The 22,283-nt window shown below is 38.8% G+C and overlaps 1 protein-coding gene and 2 pseudogenes across 23 annotated transcripts in view; 2 read left to right on the forward strand and 1 right to left on the reverse strand.

Moving 5' to 3' along the window:
- Dysf (dysferlin) overlaps nt 1-22,283 on the reverse strand; it is a 228,036-nt gene that overhangs the window by 39,736 nt on the left and 166,017 nt on the right. For 14 of the 23 annotated variants that reach the window (XM_004849888.3, XM_004849885.4, XM_087215922.1 and 11 more), the window contains one exon: nt 21,227-21,289. The exons of the other annotated variants lie outside the window; for them this stretch is intronic. In XM_004849888.3, the coding sequence (XP_004849945.1) occupies nt 21,227-21,289 (63 nt within the window). The remainder of the gene's footprint in view (nt 1-21,226; nt 21,290-22,283) is intronic. 23 annotated transcript variants of the gene reach the window in all.
- LOC147827104 (ATP-binding cassette sub-family F member 1 pseudogene) lies at nt 11,367-12,034 on the forward strand (annotated as a pseudogene).
- Nucleotides 12,038-12,847, forward strand: LOC106009819 (ATP-binding cassette sub-family F member 1 pseudogene; annotated as a pseudogene).

A 22,283-nucleotide genomic window follows, 5' to 3' on the forward strand; every position in this document is an offset into this window, starting at 1 on the left:
TCTTTTCTTGCCTATAACTTGTACTCTGAATAACATTTTGGCCATTCTTTTAAGATCATAATACATATATATTAACCATTGTTATTTCCTAATTATTTTGTTATGAAATTGTTTTATTTAAAAATATTCCTTGCATAATTTAAAAAATTAGAAAGTTCAAAGATAAAGAACAGCAGTATCCTTCAAAAAGCATGCCAAGAAAATTAAAAAGACAGCTCACAGGAAGAGGGAAAATATTTGCAAATCATATATGTGATGATGGATTTATATCCAGAATATATAGAAAGCTCACACAACTCAATGTTTTTAAAAATAGCCAGTTTAAAAATGGGCAATTTAAATAGACACCTACAAGAAGATATACAAATGGCCAAGTGAGCACAAGAAAAGATGTTCAACGTCATTAGCTATCAAGGAAATGCAAATCAAAACCATAGTGAAGAAACCATTGCATACCCACTAAGATGGCTATACTCAAAAAGTTAGATAATAATAGGTGTTGGTGAAGATGTAAAGAGATTCCAACCTTATACAATACTGGTGATAATTTAAAATGGTGCAGATATTTCGGCAAACAGTTTGGCTGTTCCTCAAAGTGTTAAACATAAAAGCACATAGGACCCTACAACTCTACTCCTAGTATAAATCTAAGAAAAATGAAGTTGTTCTGTCCATACAAAAGCTTGTACTTGGATGCTCATAGCAGCATTATTCATAATAGCCAAGAAGTGGAAACCCAAAAGTCCATCAATTGAAGAATGGATAAAGAAAATATTATGTATCCATATAGCAGCATATTATTTGGTAATAAAAAGGAATGAAGAACTGATATATGCTACAACATAGATGAATCCTGAAAACTTATGTTAAGTGAAAGAAGTTAATCACAAAAGACCACATGTTCCATTTATATGAAATGAGATAAAAAGTAGATTAGTGGTTGCCAGAGGCTAGGAATGTTTGGGAGGAAATGGGGAATGACTGCTCTGAGGTATAAGGTTTCTTTTTGGAGTGATGAAAGTATTCTAAAATGGATTATGGTGATGGTTGCACAACTCTGTTAACATACTAAAAGACACCAAATTGTACACTTTAAATAGGGACTTGTATTTTCACGCATTATCTCAACAAACCTATTAAACAAGAAAGAACAAATGATCAAATACAAAAATATAACCTTAAACTAAAGAATAAAAGTAGAAATCTCAAGTATTTATCCTAAGGAAACAAGATAGTTTTCTTTTTGATAGAATAAGCAATTGACCACCAAACAAAATTGAAGGCTTGCTGCACTCAGTTTTCCTAAGAACTTCCCTCAGCTTCAATTTCCCCATCCCTCTCAGCTCCAGGGGATGTCAGGTGGCTGGTTCTCCCCAAGCAGGCACATGACTGGGGAGAAGAGCAGCCACAACCTTCCTGACTCCTATCTTATGGAGTCACCTGCTTAGTGCCTATTGCCCTCATTGTCTTCCCACATCCCTCACTAAACTCTTTTCTAATCAAACTCCCTCATCTTTGACATTAGCTATATGTGCAGTAGAAACAAAATTGACATAGTAATTAATTTAAGGGCTTTACCCTGCAGTCCTCTGTTTCCCCCTCTGTAATTTCTGCTTAATTATTTCTCCCCCGTCACCTCTCTGGTCCCACTCTCCCTCCTAGTTTCACATTTTAGGGGGATGTTAATGTGTATAATGTATTCCGATAACCTTCATGCCCCCTATTACCTGCCTTTGCATCCTTTTCTTCTCCTGCTTCTTCCCTTCATCTTGTTTAATAACAGTCTCGTGTCTACTGTACTTTCTAGCCATCTTTTTCAGATTCCATGTACTTTTTATCTTTCTGAGTCTGGCTTATTTCATTCAACACTATGATTGTTACTCTTGGTTGTCAACTTGATTGGATTGAGAGATACCTAAGAGATTAGGAAAGCACACTTCTGGGTGTGTCTCGGTGGCTTGTGGGGGCTGTGACCTTGGGGATTATATCTGGTCCCTGGCCCCTTCCTCTCTGGCTCTTTTGCTGCTCTCTGCTTCCTATGAGGGCAGCTTTCCTCTGCTACACTCTTCCATGAGTTAAGTAGCTTTCCTATACTATGTTCTTCCACCATGATGTTTCTGCCTTGGATCCAGCTGACCAAAGTCTGAAATCTCTGAAACCCCGAGCCAAAATTAGTATTTCCTCCTTTGTGTTGTGTATCTCAGGTACACAGCAATGAAAAGCTGACTAATACACCACCCTCTCTTGCCTCATCAAACTTGCCTCTCTACCAGATTATTCCCATCAGCATTCAAACATGGGGGCACCACTTCCCTAACATTTAAACGTGTGTGTGTGTGTGTGTGTGTGTGTGTCTGTATGTGTGTGTGTACATTTCCCTTTTGGCTCCAACTTAATTACTTTCACCCCTTCCAGAAAACCTTATAGAAAAAATTATCTACACTTGTCCCTAATTCTTTTTTTTTTTTGTATTAAATTCTTTTATTGGTACATTGTAGGTATACAACACAATTACATTTCTCATTGGGAATTGTACCTTTACATAATGCATCTTGGTGCTTATTTTTTCCCCATTCCCAGCCCTCCCTTCACCCCCTCCACCCTTCCCTATTTACAAAGACTTTATTTCCATTTGTTCCATTTCTCATCATTTTTCCTTTCCCTTCTTTCCTTTCCACTGCCCCTCCCACTACCCCTACCCCTTTGGACCTTTTCTTCCTATTTTGCATTATCGATTATTCATTCTAATCACTGGTACATTTTAGGTATACAACATAATGACATTCATCATTGGAAATTTGCACCTTTACATAATCTCTCTTGGTTCTTATTTTTCACCCTTGCCCAGCCCTCCCTTCAACCCCTCCATTCCTCCCTATTTACAAAGATTTTGTTCCTATTTTTCCATTTTCTCCTATTAATCCCATTCCCTTCTATCCTTTCCCCTAGCCCTCCCACTTCCTTCCCCTTTGCCCCTTTTCTTCCTATTTCACATTGCCTATTATACATTTAGTCCTTATTTACACTTTCAGTTTCTCACACCAGAGAAACTATTCAGTATTTACACATGTGTGAATTCTTATCTCTCCAGATCTGTTCCACCTAAACATGCTTGTCAAGGTCATCAGTGACTCAGGCCTCCATAATCAATCTAGTGGCAGTATCCAGTGGTGATCACTCCTTTATCCTTGAAACATCCCCCCTTGCGGTGGACAGGAGAGCACTCCACTCCCCAGAACACTGCAGGGTGGTCCTCCCATCTCACCGGCCACACCTTCTCATCTTCTTTGCTGATTCCTCTTTGTCATTTACTATTTGGTCCTCTGAGTGCACCAGGGTGCTTGGACCTCTTCTCCTCTCTATCCACATTCACACCCTTAGGGTTTTCCTCTGATCTCACATCTCTAAATAACACGACTATTGCTAGGTCTCACGCTGAGCTCCCTCCAGCCTGGATGACTCCCCTGAACTCCAGCTGCCTAATATTCATCACTCACTGGACACCTAATAGTTTCTCTAATGAATCATGTCCAGATCCACTTCCTCAACATCCCCCACCAAGTCTGCTCTTCCTGGTCTTCCTCAGATAAATAAATGGCAACTCCTTCCTTTTAAGATGCTTAAGCCAAACACCTTTAATCCTCTTCCTCATGCTTCACAGCCAATCAATCCCTCAGCAGCTCTTGTTGGAACCATCTCCAGGGTATATTCAGAATCAGACGTTTCCCCCATCACTGCTCCCTGGTTCAGTCCCTTCACCTCACAGGCTCCTGACTGACCTTCTGCCTTCACCCTCACTCACCCAACCCCATCCATTCTTAACACACAGCCATGTACATCAGGACGTGGCATCTTTCAGTGCAAATCCTTCTGATGGTTTGTCAGCTTACTTGAAATAAAGCAAAACCCTTACAGCATTCAAGAAAACCTCTCGTGATCACAGCCTACACTTCTCTAACCTCACATCCTTCTGCTTTTTTGCTCACTCACCCTGCTCCAGCCACACTGACTTCCCTGGTCCTAAACTCTTCCAGCACCCTCATGTCCTTCCCTTGTTGGGGCTCCATTCTCCTTGACAGTTCCATAGGCCATTTATCACTTTTAAATCTAAATCCAGTGCAATCTCAGTCCTACTCTCCTATTCACCATATTTTAAAGCACAGTAGCCCTCCCAGCATTCCTAGTCCTATTCTTTTCCTGACTTTTTTCACTACAATTATGTGCCATGTGACAGTCCATATATTTTACTTAGGTATTTATTATTATATCTCCTCTCCCATTACAGCAGAGCCCTGTATCTTTTCTGTTTGTTTGTTTATTTGTTTGTTTGTTGAGACAGGGCCTATGAAGTTCATGCTGGCCTTGAACTCGCTATGTGGCCCAGGCTGGCTTCAAACTCACAAGGATCCTACTACCTCAGCCTCCTGAGTGCTGGGATTACAGGTGTTTACTGCCAAGCCCCTCGTGTATCTTTTGTGACACTCATATTCTTAATACTGCCTGGCAAATGTTTGCAGTTTAGTAAATATTTGATGGGCATATATAAAGGCCTAAACAGCAGTGGAGGACAGGTGCTGATCCTTGGCTTTTAAGCTTCCAAAGACAGACCATGTGCCATTAAAACAACAAATTTTTTTTTAAAGTTTTGTTCAGTCAGTATTTTCCCATCAGAGACAAAGGAGCTGGAAGTGCAGAGGGGAAGTAGAAGCAAAGACTAGAGACTCATGGTGGTTTCTGACTCCATGCCCTACACCTCAAGTTAGCTCTTCCGTTAACTTAGAGGGTCTGGTAAGCAGCAGCCACCCAGAAGTTCCTAGAGGAACTGGGGCTGGGACACTTGACAGAAGATAGCTACTGAGTGTCACAGGAGAGTGAGCCCAACAGAGCCCTTGACGTTTCCTGTAGACCCAAGACCCTGGCATGGGAGATCTGCTAAATAGTACTATACTCCCCCGCTGCACTTGCAAGTAAGTGAGAGAGAGAAGCCAGGGACCTGGCAGGATCATGGGGCTGAGATGAGAAGATGCTGTCAGCAGATGCAATGTGATCTGTGTCCCCTGAAATCAGTAGGCTCAAACATGCCAGAGTGGACACATGCCCACGACTAGAACTCCATGTCTGTGGAAGTAATGATATTATGAAAGCCCAAACCAAAATTTAGCTGCTTCCCAGGGGTGCAGAGGGGGAGAGAAAGCCCAAATTAAGTTTAAACACAAAATGTTGGGCTTTTCTGCCATCAGGAAAAAATATGAGCTCAAAGGAGGGATTAAGTTGACTTACAGAAAAATAAAGTTATTTTTAACATACTCACAGATGTGACTTGAAAGTATCATTCTTGCCATTGCACCATGGCTTCTCATGGAGTTATTTCAATCCCAGTTCTTCCTTCTCTTGTTCAAAACCTTCAGGAATAAGTTAGCACATGAGCCCCACAAAAACAGGCCCATGCTTCTACGTCTTAACCCAGATGTGCCAGAGCCAACTAAGCCTCTGATGTTAATTTGTCTCATCCTCCAAAGCTCCAGCAGGGAAAATGTCCTGTCTTCTCTGATTCCAAGGGTTTTCTTGACCTCATTTTACAATAGCTAAGCACCCAGCCTTGGAACATGGCAAGGAGAAGAAAGAAATACAAAGTGCTTGGTCTTTGAAGTATCATCTAAGGCTTTAACAAGAAGTCTGGCTGTTAAAAACTTTATTCTCCCATGCCCAGGGTTCAGGGCTCATCATCACTCAGTCTGCCAACAAAGTAAGTCTGAGCAAGGCACAGACTGAAAGCCTCTCCCATTTCAGCTAAGAGCAAAGATGCAGTTCCTGGGCAACCAGAGCCATGCAGCAAAGACATATTCTCCAGCCTTGATCCAGTCTAATGGGCACCCTAATCCCTCCAAAAACCCAAATCAGTGTGGTTGATTCCACGTATTTTATCTCTCATTATCATTCAGTGGTCTTACACATTCCAAGAATATGGATAGCAAAATTGGCAACAATAATTCCAATTCTTCCTTTCTGTGAACTCAGGAAGGGGGCATTGAAAGGAGGCGACAGGACAGAACTTTTCTTCTTTCCCCAGGATAACCACTAGAATCAACAAGAAAAGTTTCTGATCAAAATAATTTATCACCAAGGTTATAAAGTTAATCTTTCTTCACTACATGGAAATATACACTCACTTCTAAATAAAGCAGTCTATGATTTTTATGGTTTTAAGCAGGACTTTGTTGCCTATGCCGAAAGCACTTTCTCTCTTAGAAAAATCATTACCATCAAGATAATACTAATGTAACAGCCAACACCGTGATTCTTTTTTTTTTTTTTTCTACCGGGGATTGAACTCAGGACCTTGCACTTGTGAGACAGGTATCAGAACCACTGAGCTAAATCCCTGGCCCCAGCACCATGGTTCTTGTGAGGCTCTGAATTGATGTCTGCAAAGATACTCTTCAATTTATAAAGTTTACCATGATCAATGCTCTTGTTGATTACTGTCAACATTATTGGCTTGATGCCCAACACTAATACCTCTGGAATAATGATATGAGGATTCCTCTAATACTTCAACTAAGATTTAAGAAACAGACTATTTGCTCACAACACACAAATACAAACACATATATAACATACAAGTACTCAAGCCTACATGTAGACCACAAAAACACTCAGGTATGGGAATACTCTAACTTCAAACCTACCCTACTCTTTGCATACAACACAGACATTTGCTCACGTCCAGCTACCACATTGACTCAGCAGAACTCTACACACTCACAACAAAAATTATTTAATCGTTTCCACAAGTAGAACATCGGGCTTTCGATCTTTCATTGACATTCCCTAATCGGGCCTCCTTGTCTGTTGAAGGGATCATTACTCTTTGTACCCTGACAGCAAGCTGGATCAGCAGGGGAGGAGGGAAGGAATACCTTTATCTGAAGTACTGAATTGTTTCTAAAGACCCAGTGAACAAGCATGCCTGACATCCAGCAAAGTCAAATAGATGGTAAGGGGACCTGGTCATTTGCTATTGGCTGGTTCCAGATAAGGGGCTACATGGACCGGGGCGGGCAGGGGGTGGTGCTGAAGTGAATCTCAGCCTGCTGGCCTTTTCTCAACTCAGGAGTCTAAGAGAAGCACACTTGATTCCATGGCTTGGTCTTATGAAGGCAGCATGGTCACATATACCCATGCAGAATGCCTACAAAAATAGAAATGTATTCAGTAGTGTGGTGGAGATTCCATCAAGAGTCCTCAAGCTATGAAGAAGGTAATAAAACTTCCCTAATTCAGAATTATTCTGTAGTGATTCCAATAGGGTCTGGGTAATCAAGAGCTTACCTAACCTTCATTCCGCTTATGTAGACAGTTTTGCCTAACAAGAGTTCCAGCAACCTACTTAAGAGAATAACTATTTTTGAAGGCCTTCCCAGGACTGCACAAGCATTCATCAAACTACAGACACTAATATTAGCTATCTTAAATTCAATTTAAAAAGGATTTGGGGGGACCCTATTATGTGCCAAAGACAACCTACTTTCTAGTTAACTGTGTTCATTTTCATACACAAAAATTACATTACTTTTCTAATGTTTTTGATGCGTTGCTCACTCAGTCTGATTTCCCTGTGCCTCAGTTCATGCAGAGAGGAGGGAAAAACACCAGGTGAGTTAAGAAGCCTCATAAGCACCCTCAGAGGAACCAGTAGTGCAGATGCAAAAGTCCCAAACACTGCTCCGACCCAGACTGGGCAGGAGATGGTGTACAGAACCAGTAAGGATAGAAAGACATTAAGTTAAACCTCAGGGAAAGCTTCTTTCTGTCCTGTAGATTTCCAAGGAAAGCCAGGAATGTCCCTCTGGGAAGAGAAGAGCCTTTTTCTCTGAATGGGGAAGTAGGTCCCTCAGAAGCCAGGGGAAAGATCCCTTGGAGAGGAGGTGGTGGCAGGGTCAGGGAAGAGGCAAAGAAGGCTGGCTGGAGGGAGCTGGGGCTGCCTCCTCCCTGATGGGGCCCTGGAGTTTTCCAGACAAGTTTCACCCTGGGCTGTCCCCCCTGCAGTGTGCATCAAGGGAGGAGGGGTACACCCCCGAGGAGACCACAGGAATGCCAAGCAGGAGAAAGGCGCCCCAAGCCAAGGGCTCCGGCACCACCGGGGATCCAATATCGGCGGGTGACTCCAGCCCCCGTAACAGGAGAGACCGTAAAGTATGTGCTCTGCTTCCCAACCAGCAAACACAGCAAATAACCAATTACTCCAAATAGCTAACAGATTTCGGCTCTGATTTCCCTCCCTTCGCCAGCCCCCCACCCATGCCTTCACTTGTCATTTGATGGGCGATTTGTATTTGCTCTGAGAAAATGAGAGAAAGAATGAGTCACAAGGAAGGTCCAGATTACACCAGTGATGGGCATGGAATTCCCTGATCAGGACTCATGGGAGTGAGGAGGCTGGCTGTGCAGGCAACACCACTGAGTGTATTGTTAAAGAACTACACTTCTAGTACCTTCAGCCACCTACAATAATTCTTGTTACACCATATTATCAACCATGTCTCTTCAGCAAACTATTTTTAGGAAAAGATGAGTATCTTTCTGATTAGCTCATGTAATATATACAAAAGTAACAGATAAAACCAGAATGCTACTAAAGTTACAATACTATCCCCCCAATTCCTCAAGTTCAGAGGTGCAATTGTGAAGCTCTGAGACAAACTGCCTTGAATGCCTTCTGGAAACGCTTCCTCACTTGGGAACCACACCCTGTAATTGATTCCTTTGCTCAGAAAACCTTTGCTTCAAAGTCTTGGGATAAACTGTTGTCAGTACTCAGGAGTTACATCAGACATCCTCCTAAAACTTGGAATTAAGGGAAACTGAAGGCTTCCCTGGGAGAACTGGACCATGAAATAAATGCACAATGGGTCAGAGCAAGGATAGGTAAAAATCACCTCTGCAGGGAAGACTTAACCATAAGTGGGAAGAAAGTATTAATATATTTAGAAAAATAAGATATAGATGAAAAATGCAAGAGATCTATCCTGGAAGAATAGGGAAAGAGGAATATGGACTGAATGTTTCCAGTAGTCCACACCAGCGCCATCAGGGCAGAAGGCACCAGGCTTAAGAACTATAGCTGGTCTTACCTTTGGAGATGGATGTTTTAGCCATTTACTGGTCAGCAGCCAGTAAATATTAAATAACACCATTCTCTTTCCTCACACTGATTTCCTACCCATCTCCAATCGCCATTTCCTTTCCCAACTTACAGAGCTTGCAAAGATCATGAACTGGACCAGCATTCAATGTCACACTGTACCAAGCAGGTGTGTTTCTCACTGTAAGTTCATTAATGGCATCCTCAGCTTAGAGGCTTGAATAATAAGCATCTCGCCCTGAGAAAATTGACTCGTCAGGTGTCTGAATCCACAATGTTTAGGATCCACCAGCCAAGTCTATAGACCATTCCCTAAAGGAACACCCCTGCCCATTAGGCCTTGTGTGAGGTTAACTCTCCTTTCCTTAAGAAACTCTTACATAACATAGGAATCCATAGGCAAAGACTGCCACTCTGACATGGGTAGCTATACCCGACCACCACAGGAAACAGAAGAAAATCTGCAGGTAACTGCTTCTGACCTTGAATTCCTTCTTACTTCTTCCCTCCTATGGTGTTTTCAACTGGCAAAATCAAACTCAAGCAAATCTAAACTCTTTATTTCTTCCTTTTACTGAGTTTTACATTAGAAGGGGCCACGTATTAATGGACAGACTCTGCCTGAGCTCCCAATATTTGACAAGCAAAGACTTCCCTCTGTGAGGATAAACCTAAGACAGCAAGGAGACATCAAGGTTCACAAGAAGGGAACCAATCTGATAACCAAGACAAATGTCTCCCTGAGCTAAACTGAGTTAAAAGCAGAAGAAAACAAATTGTTCATTTATGTTCACAAGAAGTCTCAAGAAAATACCATGAACAAGAAATTAGAATACTTAGTAATGAAGGAGATATAACCTGCCTGATGAAAAACATGACATCAAATTTAAAATTAAAATAAAGACTTCAATTCCAGTAAAATGACAAACTAGACAACCTGAGCAACCTGCCAAGCAAGAACATCTGAATTAACAGATATCTTTTAAATCTATTTTAAATATATGGCTGAAGCTATGGGGATGTAAAGAAAATCCTTAGGAGCAAATGAACAAGGAAAAATCTGAGAAATAATGAGATAAATGCATACTAACTATGGTACTCAAAAAGCCTCAAACTTAGCATTTAGTTTTAAGTGAATCTGGGTTTGTAGTGTCTCCAGGCATCTGGTAAAAGTAAACACATATCCTCTTGGGAAGAATGTGACTTCCATCCAGGCCTCAAAGAATTCTCAGATAAAGTTCCAAGGAACATGAGTTCACAATCAAAAATAGTTAAACACATAAGGAAGAAGACACCATCAGGGAGAGCCAGCTAGCACCAACCAACTGCAGAACCAGACCTGCTAGAACACAGAAAGCAGAACTGTTCAAAACAACATTTTAACAAAGGAAGACTGTTTAAAGGAATAAAAAGCATATATTTTTAATATGGCAAAAGGAAAAGAAAACCTCAAAAATAAACAAGCATATTTGGAAAAATATAACCATTTTGAGAAATAAAAATATAATACATAAGACTAAAAACTCAATATGGGATTAAATAAAAACTCAAAATGGGATTAAATAACAGATCTGAAATGACAAAAGAATTAGAAACCTAGAAGATACATCTTCAGAAATTAGCAAAAGTGTAATAAAAAGAAATAGCACAGTTGCCCCTGACAATTTTCAGGACCCCCACACAGGTACTATAAACTAAAGTTGCTCAAATTCCTCAAATACAAGGATGTAGTATTTGCATATAACCTGCGCACATCCTCCCATATACTTTAAATGGAGAAGAGAGACAGTCCACTGTATATCTAATCAGAATTCCAAAGGAAATAATGGAGAATGGGGAAATACTTGAAGTTGAGAATAATCCAGAACTAACAAAACATGTTTTAAAATGTTTTTTAAAAGTAAGTCTTCAGATTTAGGAAGACAACAGCACAATGGAAGCCAAAAGATAGATCTGACAGACTGTAATTGAAAGTGAAACTAGGGTTTCCAAAAGAAGGGTGCACTAAAACTATTTTCACACAGTAGAAAGTGAGAACGTTTATAATAAATTGATCCCAACTATAGGAATTTCGATAGGTTGTACTTCAGGAGGAAGGAAAATGATACCAAAAGGGAGAAAGTTGACATACAAAAAGAAATAGCAGATGTGAATATAACTAAAAGAAAAATTGATTACTTAAAAAATAAAAGTGCTGAGAGTAGCTGTAACTTTCATCAAAATGCCAAAAGGGCCCAAGCAGCAGCCACCAGAGCCCAAGTGGATCAGGGCAGAGAGACAAGGTGGTAAAGAAAGGGAAAAAAGAAAAGAAGACCAAAAAGGCATTCTGGAGCTGGCAATAGATGACAAACAGGCTGGGGAAAAGGAGAAAGTGTTCAAGGAGAAGGGACAGGAGCAGCAGCAGCAAAAAAAGAAGCAAGACACTCAAAACAGCCCATGGAAGAAGGATGTGGATGACGACAGAGAGGAGAAAGAGCTCACAGAGCACCTTAAGAAGCTCTCTGTGCCAACCTGTGATGAAGAGGTTAAGGTACCTGCCCCAATACCCCGAAGAAGAAAGGAAAACAAGGGTGGTAATGTTTCTGCAGCCCTCATTCAGGATCAGAGTGAGAAAGGAAGGAGGAAGAAAAACATCCTTGTAAGCCTGCCAAACTAGAGAAAACCCAGATCAATAAGGCTGTATCTGAGAATCAACAGCCTGGGCTGGAAGACAAAAAGGGAAAAGAAGAGAAATCGAAAGGGAAGGCTAAGCCTCAAAATAAATTTGCTGCTTTGAACAATGAAAATAAAGATGGAGAACAAGGAGGAGGTAGGAACAGGAGGAGGAGGGGAAGGAAAGGGGGAAAAGGAGGAGGAGGAAGGAGGAAAGAAGAGCAGGAGAAGAAATAACAAAATGAAAGCACTCCCAAACAAGGGAAGAAGAGGGCAGAACAGAGTTCAGAGGAAGGAGGAGAAGAAGAGGAGGGTGAGTCTAATGTGGATAATTCCTATGCTCGCCTTAGCAACAAGGAGAAGAAAAAACTGAAGAAATAGATGGATTATGAGCACCAGGTGGTCTCATGAAGAGCAGCTAATGCCACTAAAAAATGACTTCTCTGTATCCCAGGTAGAGATGTCCTTTTGTCAGGCCACACTAGAAAATGCACCTGACATCAAGCTCGAGAAGTTCATCATCTCGGCCCTTGGCAAGGAGATGTTTGTCAACACTAGCCTCTTCATTGTAGCCAGCCACCTCTATGGACTGGTGAAATCCAATTGCAAAGACAAGACCATACCCCTCAAGCACACTGCCAACCATGCCTTGAGCATCCCTTCCAACACTGGCATGTTGCTGTGTGAGCAGGAGGTGGCAATAGACGAGATGCCAGCAAGGCAGGCCATTCTTCGAGCCTTCACCAAGCAACTGAAGCTTCTGGAAGAGGAGTGCTGGTTTCAGGGACAGCTGGAATAGGGAGATGATACATCTGTCAAGAGGCTAGAGAAAGTTTATGAGGAGCAGCAGCAGCAGAGGCCAAATCACGGCAGATCCTGGTTGGCCTAAGCTTTGACACTGAGATGCAGAATTAGCCCACACAGGTGTTCTCAGGGAGCTGGTGCCTCTGGGTCTCCCTGGCCAAAGCCCTGTACATGGAGCCCACACAGTACACTTCACCATCCCATACCCCTGCTGCTCACCCCTCCTGTGCTGAGCCTGCACAGTGAAATATTTGGTTATAAAGGGCAGAATCTACTCTTTAAGAATCTAGATTTTATCAACCAACAACAAATGTTGGCGAGGCAGCGGGGAAAAAATGAACCCTTCTCCACTGTTGGTGAGAATGCAGACTGGTGCAACCACTGTGGAAATCACTATGGAAATTCCTCGAAAAAATAGGATTAGAGGTCCCATTTGACCCAGCTATCTCCTTGCTGGGTATCTTTCCAAAATAATTAAAAGAATCATACCACAGTGGTATATGTACACTCATGTTTATAGCAACACAGTTTGTAGTAGCTAAATCTTGGAATCAACCCAAATACCCATCAACTGATGAATGAATAAAAAATATGTGGTTTTATTTAATTCAATGGAGTACTACTTAACCATAAAGAAAGATAAACTTGATACATTTATAGCTAAATGGATGCAACTTGAGACTACACTCTTAAGTGAAATAAATCAGACACATACGTGTAAATATTGCATTGTCTCTCTAGTGTGAGAAACTGAAAGGGTAAATAAGGACCAGAATGCATAATAGATAATATGAAACAGGAAGGAACTTCAAAAGGAAAGGGAAATTGTGAAGGGGGGGAATCAAAAAAGAAGGAAAAAAATGGAAATAAAGCTTATGTAAATAAGGGGGAGGGGAGGTTGAAGGGAGGGAAGGGGAATGGAAAGACTTGATGCCTGCGATCACATGTGTTGCTGGGGACTAGAGGGCAGGAAAGGAGAGCTTCTCTCTTTACAAGGGGAAGAGATAAAGAAAAAGAGATGCCACAATAAATAAATAAATAAATAAATAAATATTAAAATTAGAAAAAATTAAAATACTGATAAAAGAGATAGAATTTAAAAATTGGATAGAAATTTGGAAACTGGTAAGTGATTAGACTTAAAGCATTCTAAGTTCCTCATAATATTCTGGAAGAGGCTGCACATACCAGATGAAAAACATGACTGTTAAAATTAAAGACTTTACTGAGTTAAATATGAACATTAAAATGTCTATATTAGTAATTAAAGGAATTGAAGCCATGTATAGTACTGAAACTGAAAAAAAAGGGGAAAGAGCATGAAACAAAAAAAAAAGGATTTTTCAATCCAGAAAGAAAAATAAGGAAAATGACAGGATTAAAGAGATACATGGGCTGGGGATCTACCTCAGTGGTTCCACCACCTGCCTTGAAAGCACAAGGTCCCGAGTTTGATCCCCAGTACAAAAAAAAAAAAAAAAAAAAGAGATACAAAATATGATAGTAGAAATAAATCCAAATATATGAGTAAAGATGGTCAAGATGATGCATTAAGAAAAAAACACACAATCCATCTATTTGAGGCTCAGAAGAGAGACACCTAAAACATAAAGTCACAAAAGTTAAAAGCAAAAAATAGAAAAGAAGAAACTAGGAAAATATTAGCCAAAAAAAGCTGGTGCAGTTATAGTAACATAAATAAAGCAGGCTTAAAAACTCATTAACAGGGATTTTAAAGGACATATTGAGACATACTGTTAAAAGATTTAATTATCCAGGAACATAGAAGAATTCTGAACTTCTTTGTTCCAAATAACACAGCATCAAACACACACACACACACACACACACACACACACACACATACACTAAATAAAAAAGAAAACAGGAAGAATTACAAGAAGAACTGAAGAATGTTACATCAAAGCAGGATGTGTTGTTAATACTACTTTCCAGAAATTGATAAACCACATACATATAAAATTCAGAATAAACATAAACTTAAATAAAATAATTAACAAACCTGTTCTAAATGGACATGTTATATGTAAAAAACATTTGGAGAATACACATTCTTTTCAAGCACACATGGGACAGTTACAAAAATTAACCTTTACTTGGGCCATAAAGCATGTGCCAGGTCATTTCTAAGCATTATTACACATGGATTACATTTTATAGACCATTGTATAGCTATGCTGAAAACCAATAACAAAAAAGATAATGTAAAATGTAAGTTAGAAACTTGCAAAACATATTTTAAGGTAATTAAGGTGTCAAAAAGAAATAATACAAAATATTCAGAATGAAAAGTAACAAAACTTTCAAATCCTGTGGGATGCATAAATCAGTATTTAGAATGAATTTTATAGTCTTCAGTGTTTACATACAAGTTAAAAATATAATAACTCAAAAAAAAGAAGGCAGGAAATAATAAAGAAAGCAAATTAATAAACTAGAAAACAAGGAAGAACATAGAAGATCAACTAAAAACTGATTCTTGGAAAAGACTGAAAAAGAACTTGACAATTCTGGCAAGAATAATAAAATATAATCTTAGGAATGAAAGGAGACAAAGTAGGTACAGAAGAAAATGTTTCAGAAAAATTAAGAGGGTATTACGAAAAATGCTACGCCAATAAATTTAAAAGGAAATGGATAAATTCCTATAAAATATAAATCACCAAAAGTGACTCACCTAGAAATATAAAATCTCAAAGGTCCTATAAACATTTTTTAAAATTGCAGCAGCAGTTTAAAATTTCCCCAAGAAGAATGCTAAGTCTAGACAGTTTTACAAGTGAATCTGTCAAACACTTAGGCAATAGATAATGCCAGTCTTGTTTGTTTTAGAGACTAATAAAAGAGTATCTAAATTCAAGTCACTTTGTTAGACTACTATTACGTAGACACCAAAATCTGAAAAGAATAGTATAAAACCATCAAACCATTATCACTCATAAAAATTGATTCAAAAAAATCCTAAATTAAATATTTGCAAACTGGATCCATCAATGCAGGAAAAAAAGATAATATATCATGACCAGGTTAGTTTATTTCAAAAATGTTTCAGCACAAAACAAGAGAAAGATAGCTACGATGTAATTGACCACAATAACAGATTAAAGGGGAAAATCATGTGATCACCTCAACATATACATAAACAGCATTCAATAGAAGTTGGCAATAGTCACAATAAAAACTCTTAGCTAATTAGTTATAGCTAACCTCATGAATTTCATACTCAGTGGTAAAATGTTAAAATAATTCATCTTAAAATTAGGAGCAAAAAATATATATTCTCAGAGCCAGGGATTTAGCTCAGTGGTTCCACCACCTGCCCCTCAAGTGCAAGGTCCCAAGTTTGATCCCCAGTACCAAAAACAAAAATATATTCTCTGTAACCAGTTACATAAAACATCCCACTGCAGGTCCTACTCAGTGCAGCAAAGAAAGACAAGGAAATGATAAAAAAGAAAAAAATAACATACACAAAAGAATCAAAACTGTGACTAATTGCAAATTAGATGATTGATCACATAGAAAACCCAGGAGAACTCTTGACTCAATAGCATTAATAAGAGAGCTCAACAACATTTCTGAACATAAGACCAGTATATAAAACTCAATTGTGTTTATTTAAACAAAAACTAATAAGGAAAAGTACTTTAAATAACAAACAACAAAGCATGAAAGAGCTAGACTTAAGCCTAATAAAAATTGCACCAGACAATTTTTGATGAGTTATAAAAATTTTGAAAGACATTTAATCTAAATGAATTAGAGCTATATTATGTTTATAGCTAAAAAGATAACATTATAAAACTACTCTTCCCCAAACTGATCCAGATATTAGCTATAACTCAATCTCAAATTCCAACAATTGTTTTGGATTTTTGTTAAAGAAGTTGACAAGCTGATTCTAAACTGAGGTGGAAAAGCAAGGGACCAGAATAGCAAGGAAACTATTGAAAATAAACAAGGCAGAGCCTTTTATCAGACATCAACACTTATTAGAAAGTAATAGTAAAAAAAAAAAAGATGGTGGTATATTAGAACTGAAAAAAGAAATAGACTAGTAAAACAGAATAGAGAGCCCACAAATAGACTCACACTTCTGTGAAATTCTTATATGTAGCACAGCTGTCATGACCAAGTAATGGAAAGGATAGGTCATCCTATGATGACATGATAATCACATAGATCATTGGTTATTCATATGGAAAATATTTAGAAATTAATCTCTACCTCACAGTACAAACACACACACACACACACACACACACACACACACATACACTCCACACTCCAGACAGAATAAGGACTTAAGCATGTTTACCCATGAACAGCAAAGTTTAGAATCTTTTTTAAAATGTAGATAAATATCACTATTTAAAGTTTTTTTTCAAGGAAAGAGAATAAAATGTTAACTGTAAAAATAAAATAAAATAAAATGTTAACTTGAGATATCCCAAATATATGTAATAAGGAATTTCAGCGTGAGAGAGCTCAAAAATGACCTTTGTCTAAAAATTGAAGCAACCAGCTTTATATCAGCAAAATTTTGTTTGGATAAAAAATAACCATAAAACAGATGAAATCATATTAAGCCTAATGAAGGAAAAAAGATCAATACAGTAACACAAATATACAAAACTAAGGATGAAGATGAAAATAGAACAAATACAGAAGCATTTTCTTTTATTGTCATTACATGTACAAATCCAACCCAATATCAGTAGGCAACATGGGCACATCCAACCTACCAAATTGAATGACAAAGCAGAAAGTGTTCAAAGAATCCCCTCCCCCGAAAAAGGGAGAGGTCTAGTTTTACAAATGAGTTGCATTACACCAGTTGCATCTTCTACAATTACACAAGATATATATATATTCCTGAAATTTTTCTGTAATTCAGAATTTGTAAAATGCAACACTAGGCCAGGCATGATGACACAATGCCTCCCAGCACTCAGAGGAGACTGAGGCAGGAGAAATGCTGCAAATTCAAGGCCAGCCTGGGCTACATGAGTAAATTCAAGGTCATACTGAAGTACATGGTGAGATCCTGTCTCAAAAAGAGAAAAAGTAACACAATTTTCAAGAAAAAAATAATTAACCCTGTTAATCATATAAATCATAAATATAATTCACGTGACCACCATGTTTTTCCCATTTGTAATTTTACACATATTGGCTAACATATATTATTTGTTTTTAAATTTTTTACTAGTGCATGTTTGCAATACATTCATCATGAAGAGTTGGTACATATATATCCACTCTTTTTTTTTTCCTTTTTTTTTTCCACTCTTAATAATTTTTACTTTTCCTTTCCCTCCCCAATTCTGTTCCTAGATACCCTTCCCATCTGCTAATGATTTACCTCGTTTCCTATCATCTTTCTTTTGTTTTGCTCTTTAATTCATTTATACTTTGGATTTCTCAAATATGAGAAATCATGTGATATTTAACCTTCTGTATCTAATTTATTTCACTTAGAATTATGGTCTCAAGTTTCATCCATTTTCCTCCAAATGACTCAAGTTTATCCTTCCTTATGGTTGAATAGTACTTCAATATATATAGCACATTTTCTTTATCCATTCATCTGTTGATGGACATATATGCTATTTCCAAGAATTAGCTATTGTGAGCTGTGCTGTTTTAAACATAGATATGCATGTATCTCAGTAATATGATGTCTTTAACTCTTTGGAGAAAATATCCAGAAGGGGTATACCTGGTTAGAATGGAATTTCTATTTTTAGTTTTTTGAGGAATATCCATAGTGTGGCCACCACTTTTTAAATTACATGATTGTCAGTCATTTTTAAATTTAAGTTGATTCATATTATTATGCATTTGGTTTATCATGTCATTTCCAACTTGTACAGTAAAATTCAAAAGAGTGGCTCTAGTTAAAAAACAATAATTCTCATGCCATAAAGACTTAAAAAGCACAGACAGTAGGAGTACACATGAAAAGGTGTACTTTAAGGAACTGGTAAACCCTGGTATCAAAGCCTTACAATGACAAACTAAAAATAATATTAATAATATTAATATAGATGCAAAAATTAATGTAAGCTCTGCTTACAAAGTTCCCCTTTACCAGGATGAACAGATACTACACTCTGTCTGCCAACAACCCGACTAAGGTCCAGAGCCAGGGGAAGGTCTGAGGCTACTCTGGAAAGCAGCTTTCAGCACGTGCGCTGCTTATTTACCAACCGCCAAACCTGGTTCTGCCACATGTACTCAAGATAATTGATAAATGTTACAAAAACATAAAATTTGAACTTAATGCCCTTGAATTTTTTTTTAAAAAATTTAAGTACAAGTGAGAAAGCATAAAGGGTGTAGGAAGGATCTTAAACTTTAAAAGATATTCTTTAAAAGATATTCCTTTAAAAGATATTTAAAAGATATTTTTTAAAGACTTTAAAAGGTATTCCACTCAGATATTCTTGCAAATATCATTAACTTCTCATCAAAACTTAAAGTTAAAAATCATAGATAATTCATCCTGAATGTGGTTTATAACAAAAGGATGACATGACACTCGATTCAGCACACTGAAATTCAAAGCAGAGGGCTCAGCACACATCTAATGACTATAAATGATACATGGATATAGTTAAAACTAAAATGCTTATGGCACGTAAATGAGTACCTGAATAATTGATTTTCTTTTCAATTAGCCAACCAATTACCTGTTTGATAGCATTGGACAGGAGAGAGTCAGTCTTAGAAAATTGTAACACTATGACTAATTACTAATTTGGGTTTATCCCAAGAATATAGGAAAATTATATGTTATAATAACAAGGCAATGAAAAAAAAATGATCATCTTGATAAATACCAAATGATATCTGATAAAATTAAACTCCCATCCTGTTATCTATTTTGAAGCTATTAATAAATTAACAATAAAGTACACAACTTTGACAAAATCAAGAAAGCCTAACTAAAACAACCCATCATTATTATAATTAATGGTAGAGGTATTCTCATTAATCAGTGACCAAATAATCCTGATCACCAACATTTCCATCACTAAATATTACTTTAAAAAAACAGGCATAAGATATAGCTATTAGCAAAAAAGTTACATTTATCATTATTTGAAGAAAACAATCATACCCACCTGGAAAACCCAACAAAATCAACTAACAACTGTCAGAACTGATACTAGAGCTTAATAGTCAGTTTCAAGATAAATATACAAAAAAAACTGTTTTCTTATGTTAGTCATAGTCAAAAATCATAAGAAAAAAAGCTATTCCACTAAGAATAGCAATAAAAGCTATAAAATTCTTAGGAATAAGTTTTAATGAGAAATGGCTATAGAAAGCAAACTAAAAAAAACTCCTGTAAAAGAGGACAGTGATAAGAATTAACAAATTAAATTACAAATTAATAATACAGAGTAGTTAATACTTTATGGATGTCAGATGTCCATATGACATGCAACCATATTTTTATAAAGAATATAAAAAATATAGAAAGGTATTCATATTATACCTTTAAATTTAAAAGTACTATATGCAGATCAAAGTAAAATATGATTTTAATTTTGTTTTAAGAAGTATGCACATGGCCAGGTGTGGTGGCACACATCTGTAATCCCAGCACTTGGGAGGCTGAGGCAGGAAGATTGCTGTGACTTCAAGGCCAGTGTGGGCTACATAATGAGTTCAAGGCCAGCCTGAACTACATAGCAAGACCCTGTCTCAAAATAAACAAAACAAAACAAAAAAGTATGCAAATGAACATAAAAGGTATCTAAAAATATAGGCTCATCAAAATCTTAACAGCGCTCATCTTCAACTAATAGGAGCACAGGTGGTTTTAACTCTCTGCCTTACACTTCATTTTTCCTGTTTCTTCTATAAATCAGAGAACCATGAAAATAGGTATTGCCTCCTCCTGGAAACTCATAAGACACTCAATACAGCATTGCTTGCCCTTGACACCATGAATGGAATTTAACCCACTACTTTTTGGCAATTTTTATCTCTTATGCCTCTTCCAGCAGGTCAGGGTTCCACTTGGCCCAAGTGTGAGGCTTTGTGCAGGCATGCGAAAGACTCACACCAAAGTCATCTTACTGCAAGGACCTACACCCAGAAAGATGAACTAGAGGAAATCAGCTGAAGCAGGCACAAATGAACCCTGCTGGGGCCAGCAGCTACTGACCGCTAGCCAAGCAGACCTCTCAGAACCTGCCAGGATCAGCTAGGGTTCCTCAGTGACACATCTGGAGCACAGAAAGTCAGCCTGCCACAGAGGCTTCTCGTCGCCTGTGTCCACATAGGGACAGCCTCCTCTGCTTCCACTGGCCCATGCAGCTCCACTCAACCCTGGACCTCACACTGGTAAACATGAATGAAACAAACTCTAGAAGCACCAGGAGATGACAGGAGGACATCAGTAGCTCAGGCTCTACCTCATAGCTTTCACCCCACCCTTCCATTACTGTACAGAGCAGAGACAGGTGACTGCTTTCTGCTGGGCTCAAGAAATCCCTCCTTTCTTCCCTCTCCTCTGCTTCCCTCCTAACTCCCACCCCCAGTCCCCAAGGGAAACCAAGGACCCACAAATAGGTAAACAATACATACATGAGGACTGGATGGAGAAGACGCCATGTTAGTGGGGCCCAAGCTTGACAGACCATCGGCAAGCTACAAATTAAACATGCTGGTTAGCGACAGGATTAGAGGATTCACTTTGGAGAAGGCTGGATAACCCCATGGGAGTAGTGTTCTCCCTCCATCCAGGCACCCTCTGCTCTTTCTCCAGCACAATAACATGTGCTTCTGAGTTAGACAAGCCTGACTCCATGCTTCCACAGGCTGTGTGACCTTAGGCAAACACTCTGACCTCTCTGAACCAATGTCCCCATCAAGAGAAGGTACACAGAGCCCACCTCACAGAGTAACAATAGGTATAAATGAAATGAAAGCTATGAATGCCCTCTTTAGGTGAGGCTTGCTTCTCAAAGAGGCTCTGCTTTCTCGCTGCCCTGGGCAGTCAATTCAGCCACTTCTCATGTGCCTTCCCTGCCTTTTCAGAGTCAGTTTGTATCAGGGACATGCCAACTTCCTATCATGGAGGGTAGGGTGAGTCTGAACGCTAAGTCCCCCATCCCTGCAAGCATGGTTCCTAAGTAAGCATAGCTTTCTCAGCCTTCTCTCTTCAAGAACCAGGCCACCACATAGTTCTCCCAAAACCCTACATCAGGGAGACTTTGAAGAGTCTTATAGTCCAACCCTGCCACATCTATGCATCAAATCCTCACTTTCTGTCTTCACTACTGTAACTCTGGGATTTACAGGGCACTCATTCCTGGGCTGCTGGGCCAAGGTGGCCTCAGGGCTTAGGACTGGAGGTGGGGAGACTTCAGAGGTCACTGCAATCCTCCAGGAGAAGGTGATGGAGCCCTGGCAGGTGGACGGGACATGGAGGAAATGCACACTGGACAGAGTGACTGGCAATGATGAAGAAGAAGGAAGCACAGCACATGTGAGGCAGCAAATGATCCCAAGAGACAGGCACTGTCCCAAGAAAGGAGCAAAAGGAGGTGAGGTGGAGAGGTGAGAGTCCTGAGGGGACCCAGAGCTGCCAGGACTAAACTCTCTTCCTTTGGGAGACCCTCTCCAGAAGATCAGGAAGGGA

This window comes from Heterocephalus glaber, unplaced genomic scaffold (genome assembly GCF_053883595.1).
Source record: "Heterocephalus glaber isolate CG9 unplaced genomic scaffold, H.glaber_assembly_v1.0 deba00001456, whole genome shotgun sequence".
NCBI lineage: Eukaryota > Metazoa > Chordata > Mammalia > Rodentia > Bathyergidae > Heterocephalus > Heterocephalus glaber.